At 42.2% G+C, this 20,136-nt stretch overlaps 1 protein-coding gene across 1 annotated transcript in view; it reads left to right on the top strand.

The window, feature by feature from the left end:
* Window positions 1-2,653: 2,653 nt before the first annotated feature.
* The window catches only part of appl1.L (adaptor protein, phosphotyrosine interacting with PH domain and leucine zipper 1 L homeolog), a 27,239-nt gene continuing 9,756 nt past the window's right edge, over window positions 2,654-20,136 (top strand). The window contains 14 exon segments of the mRNA NM_001090077.1: window positions 2,654-2,771; window positions 4,836-4,934; window positions 6,979-7,038; window positions 10,826-10,897; window positions 12,085-12,172; window positions 13,143-13,184; window positions 13,757-13,815; window positions 13,904-14,050; window positions 16,096-16,178; window positions 17,624-17,782; window positions 17,880-18,068; window positions 18,405-18,447; window positions 19,395-19,451; window positions 19,917-20,008. Of these exon segments, the coding sequence (NP_001083546.1) occupies window positions 2,718-2,771; window positions 4,836-4,934; window positions 6,979-7,038; window positions 10,826-10,897; window positions 12,085-12,172; window positions 13,143-13,184; window positions 13,757-13,815; window positions 13,904-14,050; window positions 16,096-16,178; window positions 17,624-17,782; window positions 17,880-18,068; window positions 18,405-18,447; window positions 19,395-19,451; window positions 19,917-20,008 (1,244 nt within the window). The 5' untranslated portion in view covers window positions 2,654-2,717.

Below are 20,136 nucleotides of genomic sequence, written 5' to 3'. Positions count from 1 at the left end.
TAGGCAGGTTATTTATAGACTTAAGGTTGAACTTGATGGACGTATGTCTTTTTTCAACTTAACTTACTATGTTACTGTGTTACAATATATACTGTAAATTGGAATATATACTGCATGTTGCTGAATGAGACCTTCCTACACATTATTCCATGTGAACAAAGTGTTAAATGAGAAACATTAAAAAAAATTATTTATCCTGAACAAAAATGTTTTTATATTGAAAAAACAAAATGCCATTTCTAATCTCTTTGGATGTTGCAAATCTTGCTCCCTATACCCGGGTGTCTCTAAGCATTTGATGTGTGTTTGAGACGCAGCTTTGAGACCTCACATAGGTCTGTAAAGAAACAACGCCATCTAGGGGCAACATGTGGTTTTATTAGTAACCCCCAACAAATGCAAAAGGCTTTAAAGGGGAAGTAAAGTCTAAAATAGAATAAGGCTACAAATTGTGTATTTTGTATACTAAACATAAACATGAACTTACTGCACCACAAGCCTAATCAAACAAATGATTTATGCTTTCAAAGTTGGCCACAGGGGGGTCACCATCTTGTAACTTTGTTATACATCTTTGCAAGACCAAGACTGTGCACATGCTCAGTGTGATCTGGGCTGCTTAGGGATCGTCATCAATGATCAAAACAGCACAAGTCAAATAATATCTGCCAGAAGCCGATACAACAAGACTGATTGATAATCAGAATATACAGACTGCACTGGCTCCTGTGTTGTCATGTAATCTAATGTGGATTTTATAGTTTTTGTATTGTTTAATACAAACTTTCTCCAACTCTGCAGAACCAGTGGCTGCAGTAAAATAATCCTCCAAATAGAATCCCAGTTTATCTGTTTAAATCTGGCTCCATGATCTTTGTCCCTGCAGCTGGAGCTGGAAACAGTAAAGGGGATGTAAAGGCAAAAATAAAATCCAATACAAATCTCTACACAGTCGCCGACTGCTCTACAGGGAAACAAACAAAGCTGCTTGAGTTCTGCATGGCTGGGAAGTAAGGCGGGGGCTCCCCCTGCTGCTCATAAGTATGATTGTTTCCCTGCAGAGCAGTTAGGGACTGTCTGACAATTCCTATCCACAGCAGTAAATGAAGGGAGAATTTCACTGCATACAGTCAGGTTTCTGACGGTACACATTTTTTTAATTAAAGTATATTGGAGATAGGTTTCTTTTTCATTAAAGAAAATTAAAATTGGATTTTATTTTTTTAGCCTTTACATGTCCTTTAAATGGGTGGTTTACCTATAAGTTAACTTTAAGTATGATATATAGCAGCCAGTAATAAGCAACTTTTCAGTTCATTGTATATTTTTATAGCTTTTGAATTATTTGCCTTTTTATTATGACTCTTTCCAGCTTTCAAATGGGGGTCACTGACCCCATCTAAAAAGCAAATGCTCTGTAAGGCTACAAATATATTGTTACTGTTACTTTTACTTATCTTTCTATTCAGGCCTCTCCTATTCATATTCCAGTCTCTTATTCAAATCAATGCATGGTTGCTAGGGGAATTTGGACCCTAGCAGCCAGATTGCTGAAACTGCAAACTGGAGAGCTGCTGAATTAAAAGCTAAATAACTCAAAAACCACAAATAATATAAAAAAATAAAAACCAACAAACTGTGGGTGTATTGAACCCTAAAATGATTGACTATATATTGGCACTTCCCTATAACCCCCATCAATCTGCACCCAGACAGAGATACAGGGTAATTAAGAATTAAATCCGTCAGGTTTATCTATGGGGAATGTAGTGGAGACTCTTCCGGGCCAATCTCCCTAAGGGCCCGTGTGCCCAGAAATCACAGAGCTGCCAAGGTGCCAAACGCATGTTCTTGGACTTTATGTCTTGTCCCGAATAGAAATGCAAATAGAGCAAATTTGGAGCAAAATTGTAGAACTATAACTCACAGCGTAATACTCCTCCCAAGTTGGAGAGCTGTAACTTCACAATTAATTAAGTAACACAATTGTTGTTGCAAGACTGGGGGAATCGTTCAATACAACGAAGGAGATTTGGAAAATTCCTATTACTGTGATTCGGAATCATTTAAAAAAATGTCTTGTAGGTATTGATATTGTTATTTGTTGGGTTCCTGGCCTGCCAGGTTTTAAATGAGCTAAATAAAATTCTTAAACATCCAGATTAATTCGGTCTCCAAATAACCTTTAATTGATTTACTGCTGTAGTTGTAAAAGAGCTGCACCAGCAAAGAAGAGCTCATCCCTGACTGCCATTTGCTGCTGTGTGTGCAGGGGATGCTGGGAAGTGTAGTCCTGAAATAGCTGGAGCCCTGTATCCCTGTTGGACATGAGCCCTTACACCGAGACCCCTTATTATGGGATATCTCTGGCACACAGGGCAGAGTGGCTGTACAACAGGTGCAGGGAGAGGTACAGGGAGTTGCCAGGTACGGAGAGCAGCCGGGGCCAATCAGAACCAATGCTCCTCGCACTTTCCTCTCAGCGTCATCTTGACAACTTCCTGCCTGTCCCGCCCCTTAGCAACTATTCTCAGACAGATGGCTCAACCGACCAATAGCAGACTTTCAATTGTGAGTAACTGGGCGGGTGAGCCAATGAGAAGAGGCTGGGAGACTGTGTAGGCGGGATGTCCGCTGGCTGGGCGCTGGTGTAGGGTTCACGGTTGTGTATAGAGTCTCCGCTTGCTCCGCTTCTCCCCGGCCCAGGAACCGGCGCCATGCTCGGCACTGACAAGCTGCCCATTGAGGAGACGCTAGAGGACAGCCCTCAGGTACCGGGGGGTCAGGGCGAGGCCTAGCGGGGAAGATTGGGGAGGGGCTTGTTGGTCTTGTCTCTGGCAGCGAGAGGGTTAATGAGAGCAGCAGGTGAGACCGGGCCCCTCTCAGGTTACAGTTTAGGGCCACACTGCCGGGAGCGCGGGCTTAGACGGTGCTGAATGCGGGGTACAGGCTGGGTATGTGGGTACAGGGGGGGGGGGTTACTGGGTGTTAGTTACAGGGAGAGCAGCTGGGACTCTACTGACACTCGGGGCAGCCGCACTGTAGTCTCCTGGGGATCGAGTCTTGGAAGTGACATCATAGAATGGGAGGAGCCTAATGTGGCCCTTTTATTGGTTTGTGGGGAACAGTGTAGAATCTCCTGGGGAACCAGAACACGGGAACCTCCCTGAATGTCATTCATATAACATTTATTGGGGTCAGTCTGGAGAGTGGGGGTCACATAGAGATTGGGGTCAGGCTGGAGAGTGGGGGTCACATAGAGATTGGGGTCAGGCTGGAGAGTGGGGGTCACATAGAGATTGGGGTCAGGCTGGAGAGTGGGGGTCACATAGAGATTGGGGTCAGGCTGGAGAGTGGGGGTCACATAGAGATTGGGGTCAGGCTGGAGAGTGGGGGTCACATAGAGATTGGGGTCAGGCTGGAGAGTGGGGGTCACATAGAGATGAGGTGTCCCCTGACACTGGGCATTTTACTGATCTGAGCCCCTCGGGAATGAAATCTTGATGCTGCTGCAGAACCTCTAAGCACACAGGGCCGACTGATGCTAAATTACTATTAATGGTTACAATAAAAGACAGAGTAAAAATAAAGAATAATCTGATTTCCCATCTTGTCACATAAAATCAGTTTATGTGGCATTGGTTGATATAAAGATTAATTGTTCTTTTTCATCTCTTGTGATTATCAGAGAAACACAGGGGTTTATGGGAAAGTCCTGCTCCCGACCACAAACAATTTGTCATTTTTTTTAAAGGGGATGTTCACCTTCCAACACCATCAGTTCAGTTCATTTCAGACAGTTCATCAGAAATAAAGATTTTCTCCAACTACTTTCTATTTTCTATGTGTGATTGTTATTCTAATATTGAAGTGTAACATTTCATTTTTCACCATCTACAGCAGCTGTGGGAAGTGTGGTCGCCGACCCTGGAAACTGTTGTAAATGGATACATTTAGTTGATACATTTCTTATCTTTGTCCCTGCTGAGCAGAATCTCTGGGTTTCATTACAGGCAGCTGTTAGACTTGATACAATAGTTACTGATACTCCAGAGATGCTGCTGAGAAATGGATCAACTAAATGTTGTAAAATTGTAACAGATCAGAGTCTGCACCTGAATTACTGAGCTGCCAGATTCAAACACCAGACACAGGCACATTCCATTATAAACTTAGATTTTGAAAAAAACGATAAAATATAAAAAATGGAAAGTATAGGATCCCTTGTCCGGAAACCCGATATCCAGAAAGCTCCGATTTACGGAAAGTCTGTCTCCCATAGACTCCATTTTTTCCAAATAATCCAAATTTTTAAAAATGATTTCCTTTTTCTGTGTAATAATAAAACAGTCGCTTGTACTTGATCCCAACTAAGATACAATTAAACCAGTCTATTGGCTTTATTTAATGTTTACATGATTTTCTAGTAGACTTAAGGTATGAAGATCCAAATTATGGAAAGATCCATTATCCGGAAAACCCCAGGTCCCGAGCATTCTGGATAACAGGTCCCATACCTGTAATTGAAAAAAAGTCTTTATTCATGGGGAACAATCTGTAAACAATTAAACTGAAAAAGTGTTTGGAAGGTGAACAATCCCTTTAATGTGTAACCAAACCTAAGCTTAGAATGATTTTATTTATTGTGCAAAATCCAGTGAGTGAATTCTCTTATCCAATCAGCAACTGAAACTGTCAGCTCTATCTGCCATTACTGCTGCTTGTACAGCTCCGGGGCAATAAAACAGGTTCAGGTTACCTAATGCTGAAGTCTGAAGACTTGCATAATGATGATGATCCTTTCATCCTGAATTTCTTTTCCTTGTTATTCCCAGACCAGGTCCCTGCTGGGGGTGTTTGAGGAAGATGCCGCTGCCATTTCCAGTTACAGTAACCAACTGTTTCACGCCATGCGCAGGATTTATGACGCTCAGGTACCGATACATGTTCATACTGCAGAACAGAGGTACAGGTTTATTCTAGAACAACCACCATCCTACTCTAAGGGTCAGGGCACGCGCTCAGATTCGGGGGAGATTAGTCAGCCGGCGACAAACCTCCTCTTTTTCGGGGCGACTAATCTCCCCGAACTGCCTCCTACCGGATAGAATGTAAATCGCCGGTGGGATGGCACTCAGAGCCTTAGTTTTCAGAAGTTGCCTTACGAGGAAACTTTGGAAAATGAAGTGCTCCAAGTGCCATCCTAGCTGGTAGGAGGCAGTTGACCCGAAAAAGAGGAGGTTTGTCCGAGCGACTAATCTCCCCGAATCTGAGCGTGTGCCCTGACCCATAAAGGGATGGTTCACCTTTGTGATAAGTTTTAATATGATGTAGAGAGGGATATTCCGAGACAATTTGCAATTGCTTTTAATTTATTTATCTTTATTTTTGATTTTGATTTAAACAGAACAAAGAAAAAAAGAGGGATGGGATATCGAAGAAAAAAAAGGGAGGGGGGTAAACCGATATCCACTTTGTAATATCACATTATACATGACTTTAACAAGAAACGACAAGTTCTTACGCAAATCAAATCTGATATTCAAACATAAAATAATCTGAATACTACATATCAGATCCTATGTATTCTCCGCTAAGGGTAAGGTCACACTGGGCGTTTCCGGGAGATTTAGTCGCCTGGCGACTATTCGCCTCGTCTTTGCCTCACGAGGAAACTTCAGGCGACTTCGGAAAACGAATCGCCGCGTGTGCATAGCACCGGCGATTTTTCATTTTAGCCAGCGCAAGAATGAGGGAAGGCGTTCGGGGAGATTGGTCACCGCAAAGACGAGGCGATTAGTCGCCAGGCGACTAAATCTCCCCGAAATGCCCAGTGTGATCTTACCCTAATCAGACTTATGAGTGACAGTTAGTTTTAATTTTTTATTATTTGTGGTTTTTGAGCTTTTTATTCAGCAGCTCTCCAGTTTGCAATTTCAGTCATCTGGTTGCTAGGGTCCAAATTACTTTAGCAACCATCCAAGAGACTGTTGAATATGAATAGGAGAGGCCTGAATAGAAAGAGGAGTAATAAAAAGTAGCAATAACAATACATTTGTAGCCTTACAGAGCATTTGTTTTTTAGATGGGGTCAGTGACCCCCATTTGAAAGCTGGAAAGAGTCAGTAGAAAAAGGCAAATAATTATAAATCTATAAAAAAATAAAATAATGAAAACCAATCAAAAAGTTGCTTAGAATCGGTCATTATATAACATACTAAAAGTTAACCTCCCCTTTAAAGAAGAACTTCACCCAAAAAACTGTGCTTTGCGGATTGAAAGAAAATCTCACTATAAAAGCTTCCCAATATTCGTTCTGTACCAGCCACTGTGACCTCCGGATACTGCCCAGCAAATATCGTCCTCATTTGTTCCGACTCTTGAAACAATGTGGCAGAAGTCAGCCTTGTGTGTTTCTTCTTAAGTCTGTTAATCAGCTGGTTTCTGCTACATTATTTCAGGAGTCAGAACAGGTGTAAACAGCTTGGCAGTGGCCTGAGGTTGCAGTGGCCGGTATTTCGTGCTTAGTAGTTTGCTACTCAGGCTGATGGGTATATCCCTGTGCAAAGCGAAACAGAAGGGAGGGTGAAACTTGTGTATAAACAGAAGAAGCAAAGCATCTTGTGGCTGGTATTGTGGTTAACCCAAGTGACTAATGTCTCACAGTGTAGACTTCTCCATTCAGGACTGACCGGTCTGTGCAGAGAACTGATTTCCACATACCGACTCTCAAGCTTAATTGTATCTCTTAGCATCCCACCCCTGGGAGTTGCAGTTCAACTGGAGCCAAAGGGTAATGGGATTAGAAGGTAACAATGTGAGCATTGTGTCAACGATTGACCTGGTACATACATATATGCTTGGTGGTGAAGGGGATGCTGGGAGCTGTAGTTTCACAAGAGCCTTGAGCGTAAGTTGTTGCCTAATGGAGTAAAACATGTCCTAAAATAGTTCTGTCTTTCTTTTTTGGTTTATTAGAATGAATTAAGTGCCGCCACCCACCTGACCTCCAAACTCCTGAAAGAATATGAGAAACAGGTAAGTACTGACATTGAGGGGCAGATTTGTCAAGGGTCGAAATTCCGAATTTGAAAAACTTCGAAATTCAAAAAGACCAACTGAAATGAAATCAAAGTTTGTTTTTGTTTTTTTGGCCAAATAGGTCCGTTTTCGATCAAATTCGAATCGTACGAATTGAAGTAATAGAGCATTGGATTGAATTCGAGTCAAAGTTTTTCCAAAACAAAGTCCACCAATTGACTCCAAATAGGTTCTAGGAGGTCCCCCATAGGCTAAAACAGCAATTTGGCAGATTTTAGATGGAAAATGGTCGAAGACAAATTTTTAAAGGGAAAGTAAATCTCAAAATTCGAATTTTCTAATTTTTTTTTTTTTTAAATCAAATTTGGACTATTCCCTAGTCGAAGTACACAAAAATTAGCTCGAAATTCACATTTTTTAAATTCTAATTTTCACTTCAACCTTTGATAAATGTGCCGCTTAGTTTATCCGTGGTACCTGCTGTGGAAATAAAGGGGCAGTGCTGTAGTACTGAGTCGGAACTGGCAGTGTATACAGACTGAAATCAATGAACCAATAAGCCTACAAATGGCACAGGGGTGCGCCCTGAAACCAGCCCGGGTGCCATTACTATTAGAAGTCACATCTCTTGTCACAGGAGCTCATTGTTTACTCGGGAAGAGCCAAACTAAACAGGGATTGTGTCCTGAACCCGGAACTGACTCCTTTAATTAAACCAGTACTTGCACAAGTGATGTTCTTGTACACAAAGTGGTGAGCAAATATATGAAATACACCCCTTTACGAATAGTTTGGCCTACAGTTATTGTTCATTGTTACCAACATTAGAAGTTATTCATCATATAAGTTTCCCTTTAAAGGGCCACCAGCACCCCCACCCCACATATACACCAGGACTCTATTTGTTTAGTCAGGGACTGAAAGAACCCGTATTCTTATTATGTTATATGGGGATCCGCGAATTTTATCTACTGGAGATTTCTATTGTTTTGTGTGGTCACTGTATCAGATATCACTTTAATTGCCCTGTAAATTAATATCAGTCGCTTCTCGTCTAGATACAAGAGGGGGGTGTGGGTGCACTCCTGAGGCCATATAAAAACATATTTAAATACAATAATCCCCTGTCTAAAAAAAAGAAAAACAAGGTTTTTTGTTACAAAGTTATGATCATAAAATTGATAAGCCGCCATACCAACGTCAAGGTAAACCCCATACGGCGGTCCCTAACTTGTTTACCTGTGATCAAAATATAAAAGCTTGGTTTCCCCCCGCCACCTGCATATGCGGCTTTTGAAGGGGAGACTGCCAAGACCAACGCCCATTTTTTTTAAAAAAAAATGTGTTTGTGAAGAGACTATAATGAAGGCAAAGTAAAGTTGTATAAATAAATGCACACTTTTCTGTGTGTTTAAGTATAAGTACAGGTGTGGGTATAGATGTTGAATGAGATGAAAAAGTAAAAGCTATATGAGGAGTGTAATGTGTGTGAATCTCTACAAAAGTGTTACCTAGTGATAAGTGCAGCAGATATGAGTGTCTCGTTTAGAGCCTGCAGCCTTGTGCCTTTATATGGTCACAGAACAACCCCTCAGTGACTTCTAATATCCTTATCATTTACAGTAGGGGGTACATTATCCCTTATAATACATGAGTGATACTCAGAGTTCCCAGTATAACTCAGCTTGCAGCCTTGTGCCTTTATATGGTCGCAGAACAACCCCTCAGTGACTTCTAATATCCTTATCATTTACAGTAGGGGGTACATTATCCCTTATAATACATGAGTGATACTCAGAGTTCCCAGTATAACTCAGCCTGCAGCCTTGTGCCTTTATATGGTCGTAGAACAACCCCTCAGTGACTTCTAATATCCTTATCATTTACAGTAGGGGGTACATTATCCCTTATAATACATGAGTGATACTCAGAGTTCCCAGTATAACTCAGCCTGCAGCCTTGTGTCTTTATATGGTCACAGAACAACCCCTCAGTGACTTCTAATATCCTTATCATTTACAGTAGGGTACATTATCCCTTATAATACATGAGTGATACTCAGAGTTCCCAGTATAACTCAGCCTGCAGCCTTGTGCCTTTATATGGTCGCAGAACAACCCCTCAGTGACTTCTAATATCCTTATCATTTACAGTAGGGGGTACATTATCCCTTATAATACATGAGTGATAGTCAGAGTTCCCTGTATATCTCAACCTGCAGCCTTGTCCCTTTATATGGTCACAGAACAACCCCTCAGTGACTTCTAATATCCTTATTTACAGTAGGGGGTACATTATCCCTTATAATACATGAGTGATACTCAGAGTTCCCTGTATATCTCAGCCTGCAGCCTTGTGTCTTTATATGGTCGCAGAACAACCCCTCAGTGACTTCTAATATCCTTATCATTTACAGTAGGGGGTACATTATCCCTTATAATACATGAGTGATACTCAGAGTTCCCAGTATAACTCAGCCTGCAGCCTTGTGCCTTTATATGGTCGCAGAACAACCCCTCAGTGACTTCTAATATCCTTATCATTTACAGTAGGGGGTACATTATCCCTTATAATACATGAGTGATAGTCAGAGTTCCCTGTATATCTCAGCCTGCAGCCTTGTCCCTTTATATGGTCACAGAACAACCCCTCAGTGACTTCTAATATCCTTATTTACAGTAGGGGGTACATTATCCCTTATAATACATGAGTGATACTCAGAGTTCCCTGTATATCTCAGCCTGCAGCCTTGTCCCTTTATATGGTCGCAGAACAACCCCTCAGTGACTTCTAATATCCTTATCATTTACAGTAGGGGGTACATTATCCCTTATAATACATGAGTGATACTCAGAGTTCCCTGTATAACTCAGCCTGCAGCCTTGTGCCTTTATATGGTCACAGAACAACCCCTCAGTGACTTCTAATATCCTTATCATTTACAGTAGGGGGTACATTATCCCTTATGATACATGAGTGATACTCAGAGTTCCCTGTATAACTCAGCCTGCAGCCTTGTGTCTTTATATGGTCACAGAACAACCCCTCAGTGACTTCTAATATCCTTATCATTTACAGTAGGGGGTACATTATCCCTTATAATACATGAGTGATACTCAGCGTTCCCTGTATAACTCAGCCTGCAGCCTTGTGCCTTTATATGGTCACAGATCAACCCCTCAGTGACTTCTAATATCCTTATCATTTACAGTAGGGGGTACATTATCCCTTATAATACATGAGTGATACTCAGAGTTCCCTGTATAACTCAGCCTGCAGCCTTGTGCCTTTATATGGTCACAGAACAACCCCTCAGTGACTTCTAATATCCTTATCATTTACAGTAGGGGGTACATTATCCCTTATAATACATGAGTGATACTCAGAGTTCCCTGTATAACTCAGCCTGCAGCCTTGTGTCTTTATATGGTCACAGAATAACCCCCTCAGTGACTTCTAATATCCTTATCATTTACAGTAGGGGGTACATTATCCCTTATAATACGAGTGATACTCAGAGTTCCCTGTATAACTCAGCCTGCAGCCTTGTGCCTTTATGTGGTCACAGAACAACCCCTCAGTGACTTCTAATATCCTTATCATTTACAGTAGGGGGTACATTATCCCTTATAATACATGAGTGATACTCGGAGTATATGTAACAAATGTTTAGCCTACCCTTCATGCTTCTCTGTCTCTCAGAAGAGTAAGTATGTAGTATCAGGTATGTGCCAGTGAGTCTGATGATAGTTTTGCCCCAGTAATTGTTGCTGTTGTCTCCCAGCGGTTTCCTCTAGGTGGCGACGATGAGGTTATGACTTCAACACTACAGCAGTTTTCCAAAGTGATCGATGAAGTAAGTCCGGTATTTTATGTTCTGACTGATGTTTGGGACACAGACCTTCCCTGTGATTAGGAACTTATTATTCAGACCCCCGCACAACATGAACAAACACCTGAAACCATAAAAGTATCCGTTCCAGTTTCATTTTGACTGGCGGCATAACAGTGTATTATAATACATAATGTAACCCCTATTGTAAAATATAAGGATATTATAAGTAACTGAGGAGTACCATGACCATATAAAAGCGGAGTATACAGGTCATGGAACTCCGAGGTGACTTCTAATATCCTCCTATTTTCTAACAAGGGGAACTTTATTTATTATAATACACAAGTTTTAGTGATTCATGACAAAAATGACATCACTACTCACTTTTTATAACTGATGACTTTATAACGATATAATTTACAAGATATTCATGGCTTTTGTGTAATATACATATATATAATACACAAAAGCCATGAATATCCTGTAAATTATATCCTTATAAACGGTGAGTTCTGATGTCATCAGTTATAAACGGTGAGTTCTGATGTCATCAGTTATAAACGGTCAGTTTTGATGTCATTTCTGTCACATGACTCATTGAAACTTGTGTATTATAATAAATAAAGTACCCCCAGTTGCAAAATATGAGGATATTAGAAGTTACCTCAGAGTTCCATGACCTGTATAACTCGGCCTTCGGCCTCGTGTTTTTATATGGTCATGAAACTCCTCGGTAACTAATAATATCCTTATATTTTACAAGAGGGGGTACTTTATTCACTATATAATCTAGAGTCTGGTCATTTCCCTATGGGACCAGACTGTAAATTATATCCTTATAAACGGGGCGTTCTGACGTCAGGGGCCGCCGAATTTGATGCAGCGCACCGGAATTTGACGCAGAGCGTTGGCATTTGACGCCGCACGTCCAAAAAGGACGGCGACCAAAATTTCGACGCCAACCCCTCCGACCCCCCCACAAAATGTAGATTATAATGTACCCCCCTACTAGAAATTTATAAAGATATCAGAAGTCACCTGCGGCCTCGTGCTTTTATATGGACACATAACTCCTCGGTGACTTATAATATCTTTATAAATTACAGTAGGGGGTACATTATCCACTATATAATACATGGGGAGGCCTGTAGTATAAGTAATTCATAGGGAGAGGTGACACATTCACTGCACTTTGTTTTACCCAATAGCTGAGCTCGTGTCATGCCGTTCTCTCCACCCAACTGGCCGATGCAATGATGTTCCCTATTGGCCAATTCAAAGAAAGGGATTTGAAAGGTGAGTTCATTCCTTGTGTTCCAGAGACACGTGATCTTGTGGGCCTAGACCTGCTCTATTGTACAGGTATGGGATCAGTTATGCAAAAAACCCGTTTTCCAGAAAGCTCCAAATTACAGGAAGGCCGTCTTTCATAGACTCCATTTTAATCAAAAAATTTTAAATTTTAAAAATGATTTCCTTTTTCTGTGTAATAATAAAACAGTCGCTTGTACTTGATCCCAACTAAGATATAATTAATCCTTATTGGAAGCAAAACCAGCCTATTGAGTTTAATGTTAAAGGAGAAGGAAATGTTAAAGCTAAGTGAGTCTTATCAGAAAGGTCTATATAAATACACCAGTAAATCCTCAAAGTAATGCTGCTCTGAGTCCTCTGTCAACACCAAATTCTTTCCTTCTATTGTGTACTCATGGGCTTCTGTATCAGACTTCCTGTTATCAGTTTAAACCTCCTTGCCCCGGGCGTGAGCATGCTCAGTTTGCTCCTCTTCCCCACCCCCTCCCTTCTCTGCTGTAATCTGAGCTCGGAGCTATGAGTGAACAGGGAGAGACTCAGAGAGGAAGTGATGTCACACCAAGCTAATATGGCAGCTGCTATCCTAAACAAACAGAGAACTTCTAGAGCTGTTTACTCAGGTGTGATAAAGCATTCTATAAAATAAATATAACATTCTAGCTTGCACTATTGCAGCTAATCCAGTGGCCATAAAATGCCTCTGTAGCTTTCCTTCTCCTTTAAAGGATTTTCTAGTAGACCTAAAGTATGGAGATCCAAATTACAGAAAGATCCGTTATCTAGAAAACCCCAGGTCCCGAGCATTCTGGATAACAGATCCCATACCTGTAACTGTACTGGAACAAACCTGCCCAATAAGAAGTTATTACAGCCCTATAAAGAAGAAAAAATAATAGCAATACTATTGGGTGGCCAACCTTGTTTTTTATTTGCTGCTTTTTTCTTCTTTCAGAAATATTAACACTAAAAGAAGTTTTCCAAATTTCCAGTAACGGTAGGTATGGGGTGGGGCTATTGGGGCAAAGGTCAAGTGAAATCCGTGTGTATTGCCTTTAAGTTAACTTTTAGCATGTTATAGAATGGCTAATTCTAATCAACTTTTTAATTGGTCTTCATTTTTTATTACAGCTTTTTTAATTATTTTCCTTCTTCTGACTCTCTTCTCTTTTATTACTTCTCTTTCTATTTAGGCCTCTCCTATTCCAGTCTCTTATTCAAATTAATGGTTGCTAGGGTAATTGGGACCCTAGCAACCAGATGGCTGAAATTACAAACTGGAGAGCTGCTTAATAAAAAGCTAAATAAGTCAAAAACCACAAATAATAAAAAATGAAAACCAATTGCAAATTGTTTCAGAATATCACTCTCTACATCATCCTGAAAGATGAATGCATAATTTTAATTGAAGGCTGTGGCAGGGCCCTGTCTTTATAAGGCTCGTCTGACAATGCAGTATATTCGGATTGAGCGGGTTTTATAAATTTAAATAAATTCTGTTTGCATCAACCGAGAGCTTATGTCTAATCATTGCCCTGGGTTCCTAATGAATCTCCTTCTTCTTCTCAGATCACGATGTCGCCATCAACAGGTACAGCCGGCTCTCCAAGCGCAGAGAGAATGAAAAGGTAAATTCCGTTACTTCCGCTTCTGATCCCGTCTCTGGGGCGAGTTCTGTCGGACCTCCGGATACCAACTGTCTTCCTTCATTTCTAGACCAAGTTCGAGGCCACGGAAGACGTTTACACGGCCCGGAAGAAGCAGCACCAGACCATGATGCATTATTTCTGCGCCTTGAACACCATTCAGTACAAGAAGAAAACCGCCATATTGGAGCCGTTGCTAGGATACATGCAAGCGCAGGTAACTGGGTTATTATTCGGGGAGGCACTAATGTGAGTTATGGGTTTGAATGAGGGGGTATCGCATATCAATATCCTAAACATGAAAAGATACATGGCAGCTCCTTATTATTGATATTACCTGTACAAACCCCTTCCAGCACAATTGTCTCCGAAATCCTGCAAGTAGAACTAACACTTTCCACACCCCATGGGACAGATAGGGCTAAGGAATTACATATCCAGAGCTGGGAAACCCCCCGAGAGTTGTCAGATTTTCAGCTCTGTCTCCCATCACTGCTGCATTTCCCTCATTTCTGCTCATTGCTACCAATTTCCAGCGATTAAATCCTGTGTGCGGTTTCAGTGGCATCAGGGGAGGTTCTGCGCATGGAGTAACTTCTGCTGACAGCACAACCCGGAGACATTTTCGGCATACCTCCCAGAAACTCGGCTAGAAATGTTGACAGCTCTGCAGATCTAGCGCATGAATTCTGGTTCTATAGCAGGAGTAAATGGGACTCTCAATTCGGGATGCACCGAATCCACTATTTTGGATTCGGCCAAACCCCCGAATCCTTCACCGAAAGATTCTGCCTAATACTGAACCGAATCCTAATTTGCATATTCAAAGGGTGGAAAGGGGGAAACATTTTTTACTTCCTTGTCTTTCGACAAAACGTTGCGCAGTTTCCCTCCCTGTCCATAATTTGCATATGCTAATTAGCAGGGCCGCCACCAGGGGGGACAAGTGGCCCAGGCCCAGGCATGAATGGGGGCCCGGCAGTGCTGCAGTTTTGAAAGAGCCAGGCTCGCCTTGAGAGCGCCGAAGCTTTGCGGCCATTTTTGAATACCGAACAGCCGAAATGCGGAAGTGCCGAACAGCCAAGGTCCCAAAGCCATGAAAGTAGGTGAAGTTGAAGTCCTGAAGCCACGAGTTCAATTCCTCTGAGCACCAATGTGTGGTTTTTTTTAATCCCCTGGCCACCAATCTATTATTTTAATACTCTATAGGCCCCTGCCAACTGTTTTTTTTTAAAAATATTTTTTGGGGCCCAATTTTTTTTTTAACGTGTAAGGGGGGCCCTAGCGCCAATGCTTTTTTTTTTTTAACTTATAAAGGGGCCCTGACCATCAATAGCTTTTTATAACCTATGTGTGTTTGGGGGGGGGTTACTTTTTTTCACGCTGATGTCTGCGTGGTCTTTTAACTGTGATGTGGAGCTTGGGTGCCAGGGTGGGCAGGGCACAGGGGGCCCCAAAAATGTTACTGTACGGGGCCCCCGTGATTTCTAATGGCAGCCCTGCTAATTAGGATCGGATTTGGTTCAGCTGGGCAGAAAGATTCAGCCGAATTCAGCTGAAAAAGGCTGAATCCTGGCCGAATCCTGAACCGAATCCTGGATTCGGTGCATCCCTACTATCAATAGACTGAGTCGTGTTGGAACATACATCCAAGCTGGTGCTTAGTTTAATTCTAGAATTATTCAATTAAACTTTCACTTCACCTGTGCACTACAGGCCAAGAGAGTAGTCTACTAAGGGTTTACTCAGAGGTGTAATCTTCAGATGTGTCATCAATGATATTGATTTTTGGTCCAGTAATGTGGGTATTTAAAAGGTCAAATAATTTGTAACCTCACCAATAGTACGGGGGGTGCACATGCCCCAGACCTACAGCTCAAGGTGGCGGCATCCAATCAAAACAGAGAATGGCAGGTACTTACAGATCCCTCCAACAGGCTTGTAAAAAAACTGAGAAAAGTAAAAGAATACATAGCCAATAGTGTGGGTGCTGCCTGCTTGGGGATTTTTTGTTTTGTATTATTAAACAGGCAGAACGGAGCTCACTCATTAGTTTACTAATTTCCAACTGCTGTGTGAGAGCTTGTTATTTATATTGAGAGAGATAAAGGGACTGAGTCTCCCCTCTTTGTATAATATACCTGAGAGCACAGGCAGCACAGAGTGCCGGGGGAGTATAGGACTCAATCGCTAGTGTGTACGGGGAATGAGAGCTCTAGAAACCCAGATTCAATGCCATTGTGTTCATCTTCATTTGCACAGATCAACTTCTTTAAAATGGGCTCAGAAAATCTGAACAGTCAGCTGGAAGAGTTCCTGAGCAACATTGGAAGCAGCGTGCAAAGGTAAGTAAATACAAACAGGCCACACCCACACTGATCTGCCAAGCTCCTCCTGCGAGGTCCTGTCCTCCAATGACAATGCAGAGAGTGATATTCTGAGTCAATTGTAATTAGTTTTTTGTGGTTTTTGAGTTATTTAGCTTTTTATTCAGCAGCTCTCCAGTTTGCAGTTTTGGCAGTCTGATTGCTAGGGTCCAAATTCCCCTAGCAACCATGCATTGATTTGAATAAGAGACTGGAATATGAATAGCAGAGGGGCTGAATAGAAAGATGAGTAATAAAAAGCAGCAATAACAATACATTTGTAGCTTTACAGACCATTTGTTTTTAGATGGGGTCAGTGACCCCCATTTGAAAACTGGAAAGAGTTAGAGGAAAGCAAATAGTTCAAAAGTTATAAAAAAAGAAATAAAAATGAAGGACAGTTGAAAAGTTGCTTAGAATTGGCCATTCTATAACATACTAAAAGGAGAACTAAACCCTAAAAATGAATATGGCTAAAAATGTCCTATTTTATATAGTGAACTTATTGCACGAGGCTAAAGTTTGAGCTTGTCAATAGCAGCAATGATCCAGGACTTCAAACTTGTCACAGGGGGTCACCACCTTGGAAAGTGTCTGTGACACTCACATGCTCAGTGGGCTCTGATTGGCTGTTGAGAAGCTAAGCTTAGGGCTCGTCACTAATTATCCAGCAGAAAATGAGCTTCCCTGGCTGTAATATAAGCTGATGCTACAGGTTTGCTGATTATTCAATTCTGATGCTAATTGCACTGGTTTCTGTGCTGCCATGTAGTAATTATCTGCATTAATGACTAATCAGCCTTATATTGTGACATTTCTATTCTATGTGTACTGTATATTGTGAGTGGCTCCCTAAGCTCAGTAAGTGACAGCAGCACAGAGCATGTGCAGTGAATCAGCAGAAAAGAAGATGGGGAGCTACTGGGGCATCTTTGGAGACACAGATCTTTACTGCTAAAGGGCTGTGGTTGCCTTGGGCTGGTACATAGGCACAAAACATCATGTACAACATTTCTAGCTACTTCTTTAGTTAGGCTTTAGTTCTCCTTTAATCTCTTATGTGCACAGCTGCAAGGATTTCCTTAGCTCATTATTTTCTCCTCCTGATATCAGAATTGTAGGATGATTTTTGGTACAGATCAATTTGGTGGGTCCCTAGCACCCAAATTAGCAGCTATACCTGTAACATGCACTATAATCCTCTCCTAAACTGGGTCACGTCTCCTTTACTATATGCTGACACTCATTCCCTGTATGCCGCTGGCTAGAATGGATTTCTTGAGAATATACTGCCATGTGTGATATTTATAAGCTTTTTTGGTTACTCTGAGCATCATAGTCCCATGCTCAGCGTGTAGTATGTACCCCAGCAGTCTGTACATGCGATGATCATACTAACAGTCCCAGTTTGTTGCCTCCTGCAGTGTCCGGAGAGAGATGGACAATGAGGTGGAGAACATGCAGCAGACGATACAGGACATGGAAGCCGCCAGTGAGCCATTGTACTTGCCCGACCCCGACCCAAAGAAACTCCCTGTGAATCGCAACCTGACCCGGAAAGCCGGTTACCTCAACATACGCAAGTAGGTGCAATCCTATTGGCTGAGGCTGTTCCAGTGAAGAGTTTACTGGTGGCTAGCAAGGTCCTCCTGACTATTGTGGGTGTCCCTATTGTTCTAGCAAGACCGGCCTGGTGTCCTCGAGCTGGGACAGACATTACTTCTTCACGCAGGGTGGGAACCTGATGAGCCAGGCGAGGGGCGATGTGGCCGGAGGACTCGTCATGGACATAGACAACTGCACGGTGATGGCCGTCGACAGCGAGGATCGGAGATACTGCTTCCAGATCACGTCGTTCGACGGCAAAAAGTAAGTGGGGTTTCTTTATCTGATTGAATGTGTCGGGGTAACTTTATTTAAACCATTCTTCTGCCATTTATATAATCATATAACAGTCCGAGGGCCGCTCCTAACCATATGGACAAACATACAGAGACGGAATGCTCTGGGCGCATAGTGAAACCTCTCAGGGAAAGGAAATGGAAGATAAACTCTTTGTGATTAATGTCAGTAGAGAATTTAGAAAATAGAATCGTTGGGTTTGTCACATGATCAAGTGGAATCATCATCCGCCCTATATTTGCTCTTGTCGCAGGGAGTTGCATGTACTCTACATAATTGTTGTTTTTTTCTCTTTTCTTTAAGAGCCGTCATATTACAAGCGGAAAGCAAAAAGGACTGTGAGGAGGTAGGAGCTGTGTCTTGTCCTTGAGCCCATGCGCCAGTCACTTGCCAGAATTCTCCAAATGTCTAGGGGCCAGTGCAGTTTTAGGTGTTTCTTATAGGACGGTGTGAGGCTGGGTTTAATACTCCAAATGTCCCGCTGTGCCTTACCCCTATTACCCTGTTCCTGAACTACAGCTCCCAGATACCAACTTCTACCAACATCTTGCAAGGCCATTCCTTAGTGGTTGAGGGTTTTGGGGCACTCTATCCAGTGTGGAGCCCCCAAATCTAAGAAATCCATATGCTTTACTCCATGGTATGCAAACACCATGGGACATATTGAAACAGCCGCTAGCAGGGTTATATGTGTATATGGGGTCCTGTACTATGGAAATGTGCCATATAGTAGCCCAGATACTGAGGCTATTGCCAGCATTGCAGGGTCCCCTTTTTTATTTGTGAATGTGAGGCCCAGGGCAGCTGCCTCTATTTGTCACCCTCTAAGGAACATGCTTTGCAGCTTGGGACCCAAGATAATGAAACAGGGCTTTATAGAATCTAAACCATCAGCCATAAGTGCTGTGCATGTAAATGATCCCTTCACATAGAGAGTCACTGATCCTACCTCAGGACTAGTGCTCTGATCTTGAGTGTACATCTAGAATCGTTTCGGGAAATGATCATTTCCCGAAACGCGTCAGGACATACAGCAGTAATAAATCTTCTCCAGAAGTGCCGTCTATTTGTTCCTCAACTTATTGTATCTTAGCAGTCGGATACTGCTTGACAGAGCACCTGGAAAAGTACCTGTGGGGAGCAGTAGCGGTCCTTCTTTCTAGTTTCTCATCTTCTACATCTAGAATCCCTGCCATAAAGCAACACACAACTGCTGTTTTTCTACAGTCACATGACAGATAAACACCAGTAGCCTTTCCAATAGTATTCTAACATGGATTTCTTTATGTGCAGTGGATTAGTACAATAAACAACATCTCCAAGCGGATCTATCTGACGGACAACCCTGAGGTACGTAGAGCAAAGACATGCGATGAGCTGCACCTAGTTGTGCTTGTACCACTGAACTCGTATTGGGCACAACCAGGACTCAATCATGTTCATTTTCCTCTATAAAGATCCCACTTAAAAATGGGTTTGATCAGGCATCGTGGCCCTTTTCTTCCCAGGGATGACTATTTTGCATATGTAGAGAGAGGGTGGCCAGTGTGTTCTCTCCCTATATTTAATGTACCACGTGCAAGCGGAGAGATACTTCATACCCCTCTGTGCCACCAGTCATGACTATGGAGCATTTCTCTACCAGGTATATATTATAGATGTACGTTGGCATTTTTGGGTGATACATTTTTAGCGGTTAAACCCTTTGCCAAGCAGAAAGGGTAGGGCTTGGGGTAGAGAGGCAATCTTCTATTTCTGAGGAGCTCAGTAAAGCCATGCGATTCCCAAGTAAAGACAACGTTATTTCCAATGTAGGAAACGGCTGCAAGAGTCAACCAATCTGCACTGGAGGCTGTGACTCCCTCCCCGTCCTTCCAGCAGAGGCACGAGAGCATGCGGCCAGCAGTGTGAGTATCAGGCTTATTATACGCTCCTTTCTCTGCCTGACAAAGGTCACATGTCAGCTTCTCGTCTCCGGTATTCTGTACGGCATAAATATAAGCTCACGGGCTTTGTCACCCTGTTCTGCACAAAT

This window comes from Xenopus laevis, chromosome 4L (genome assembly GCF_017654675.1).
Source record: "Xenopus laevis strain J_2021 chromosome 4L, Xenopus_laevis_v10.1, whole genome shotgun sequence".
Lineage (NCBI taxonomy): Eukaryota > Metazoa > Chordata > Amphibia > Anura > Pipidae > Xenopus > Xenopus laevis.
This window is presented reverse-complemented; position numbering and strand designations above follow the sequence as displayed.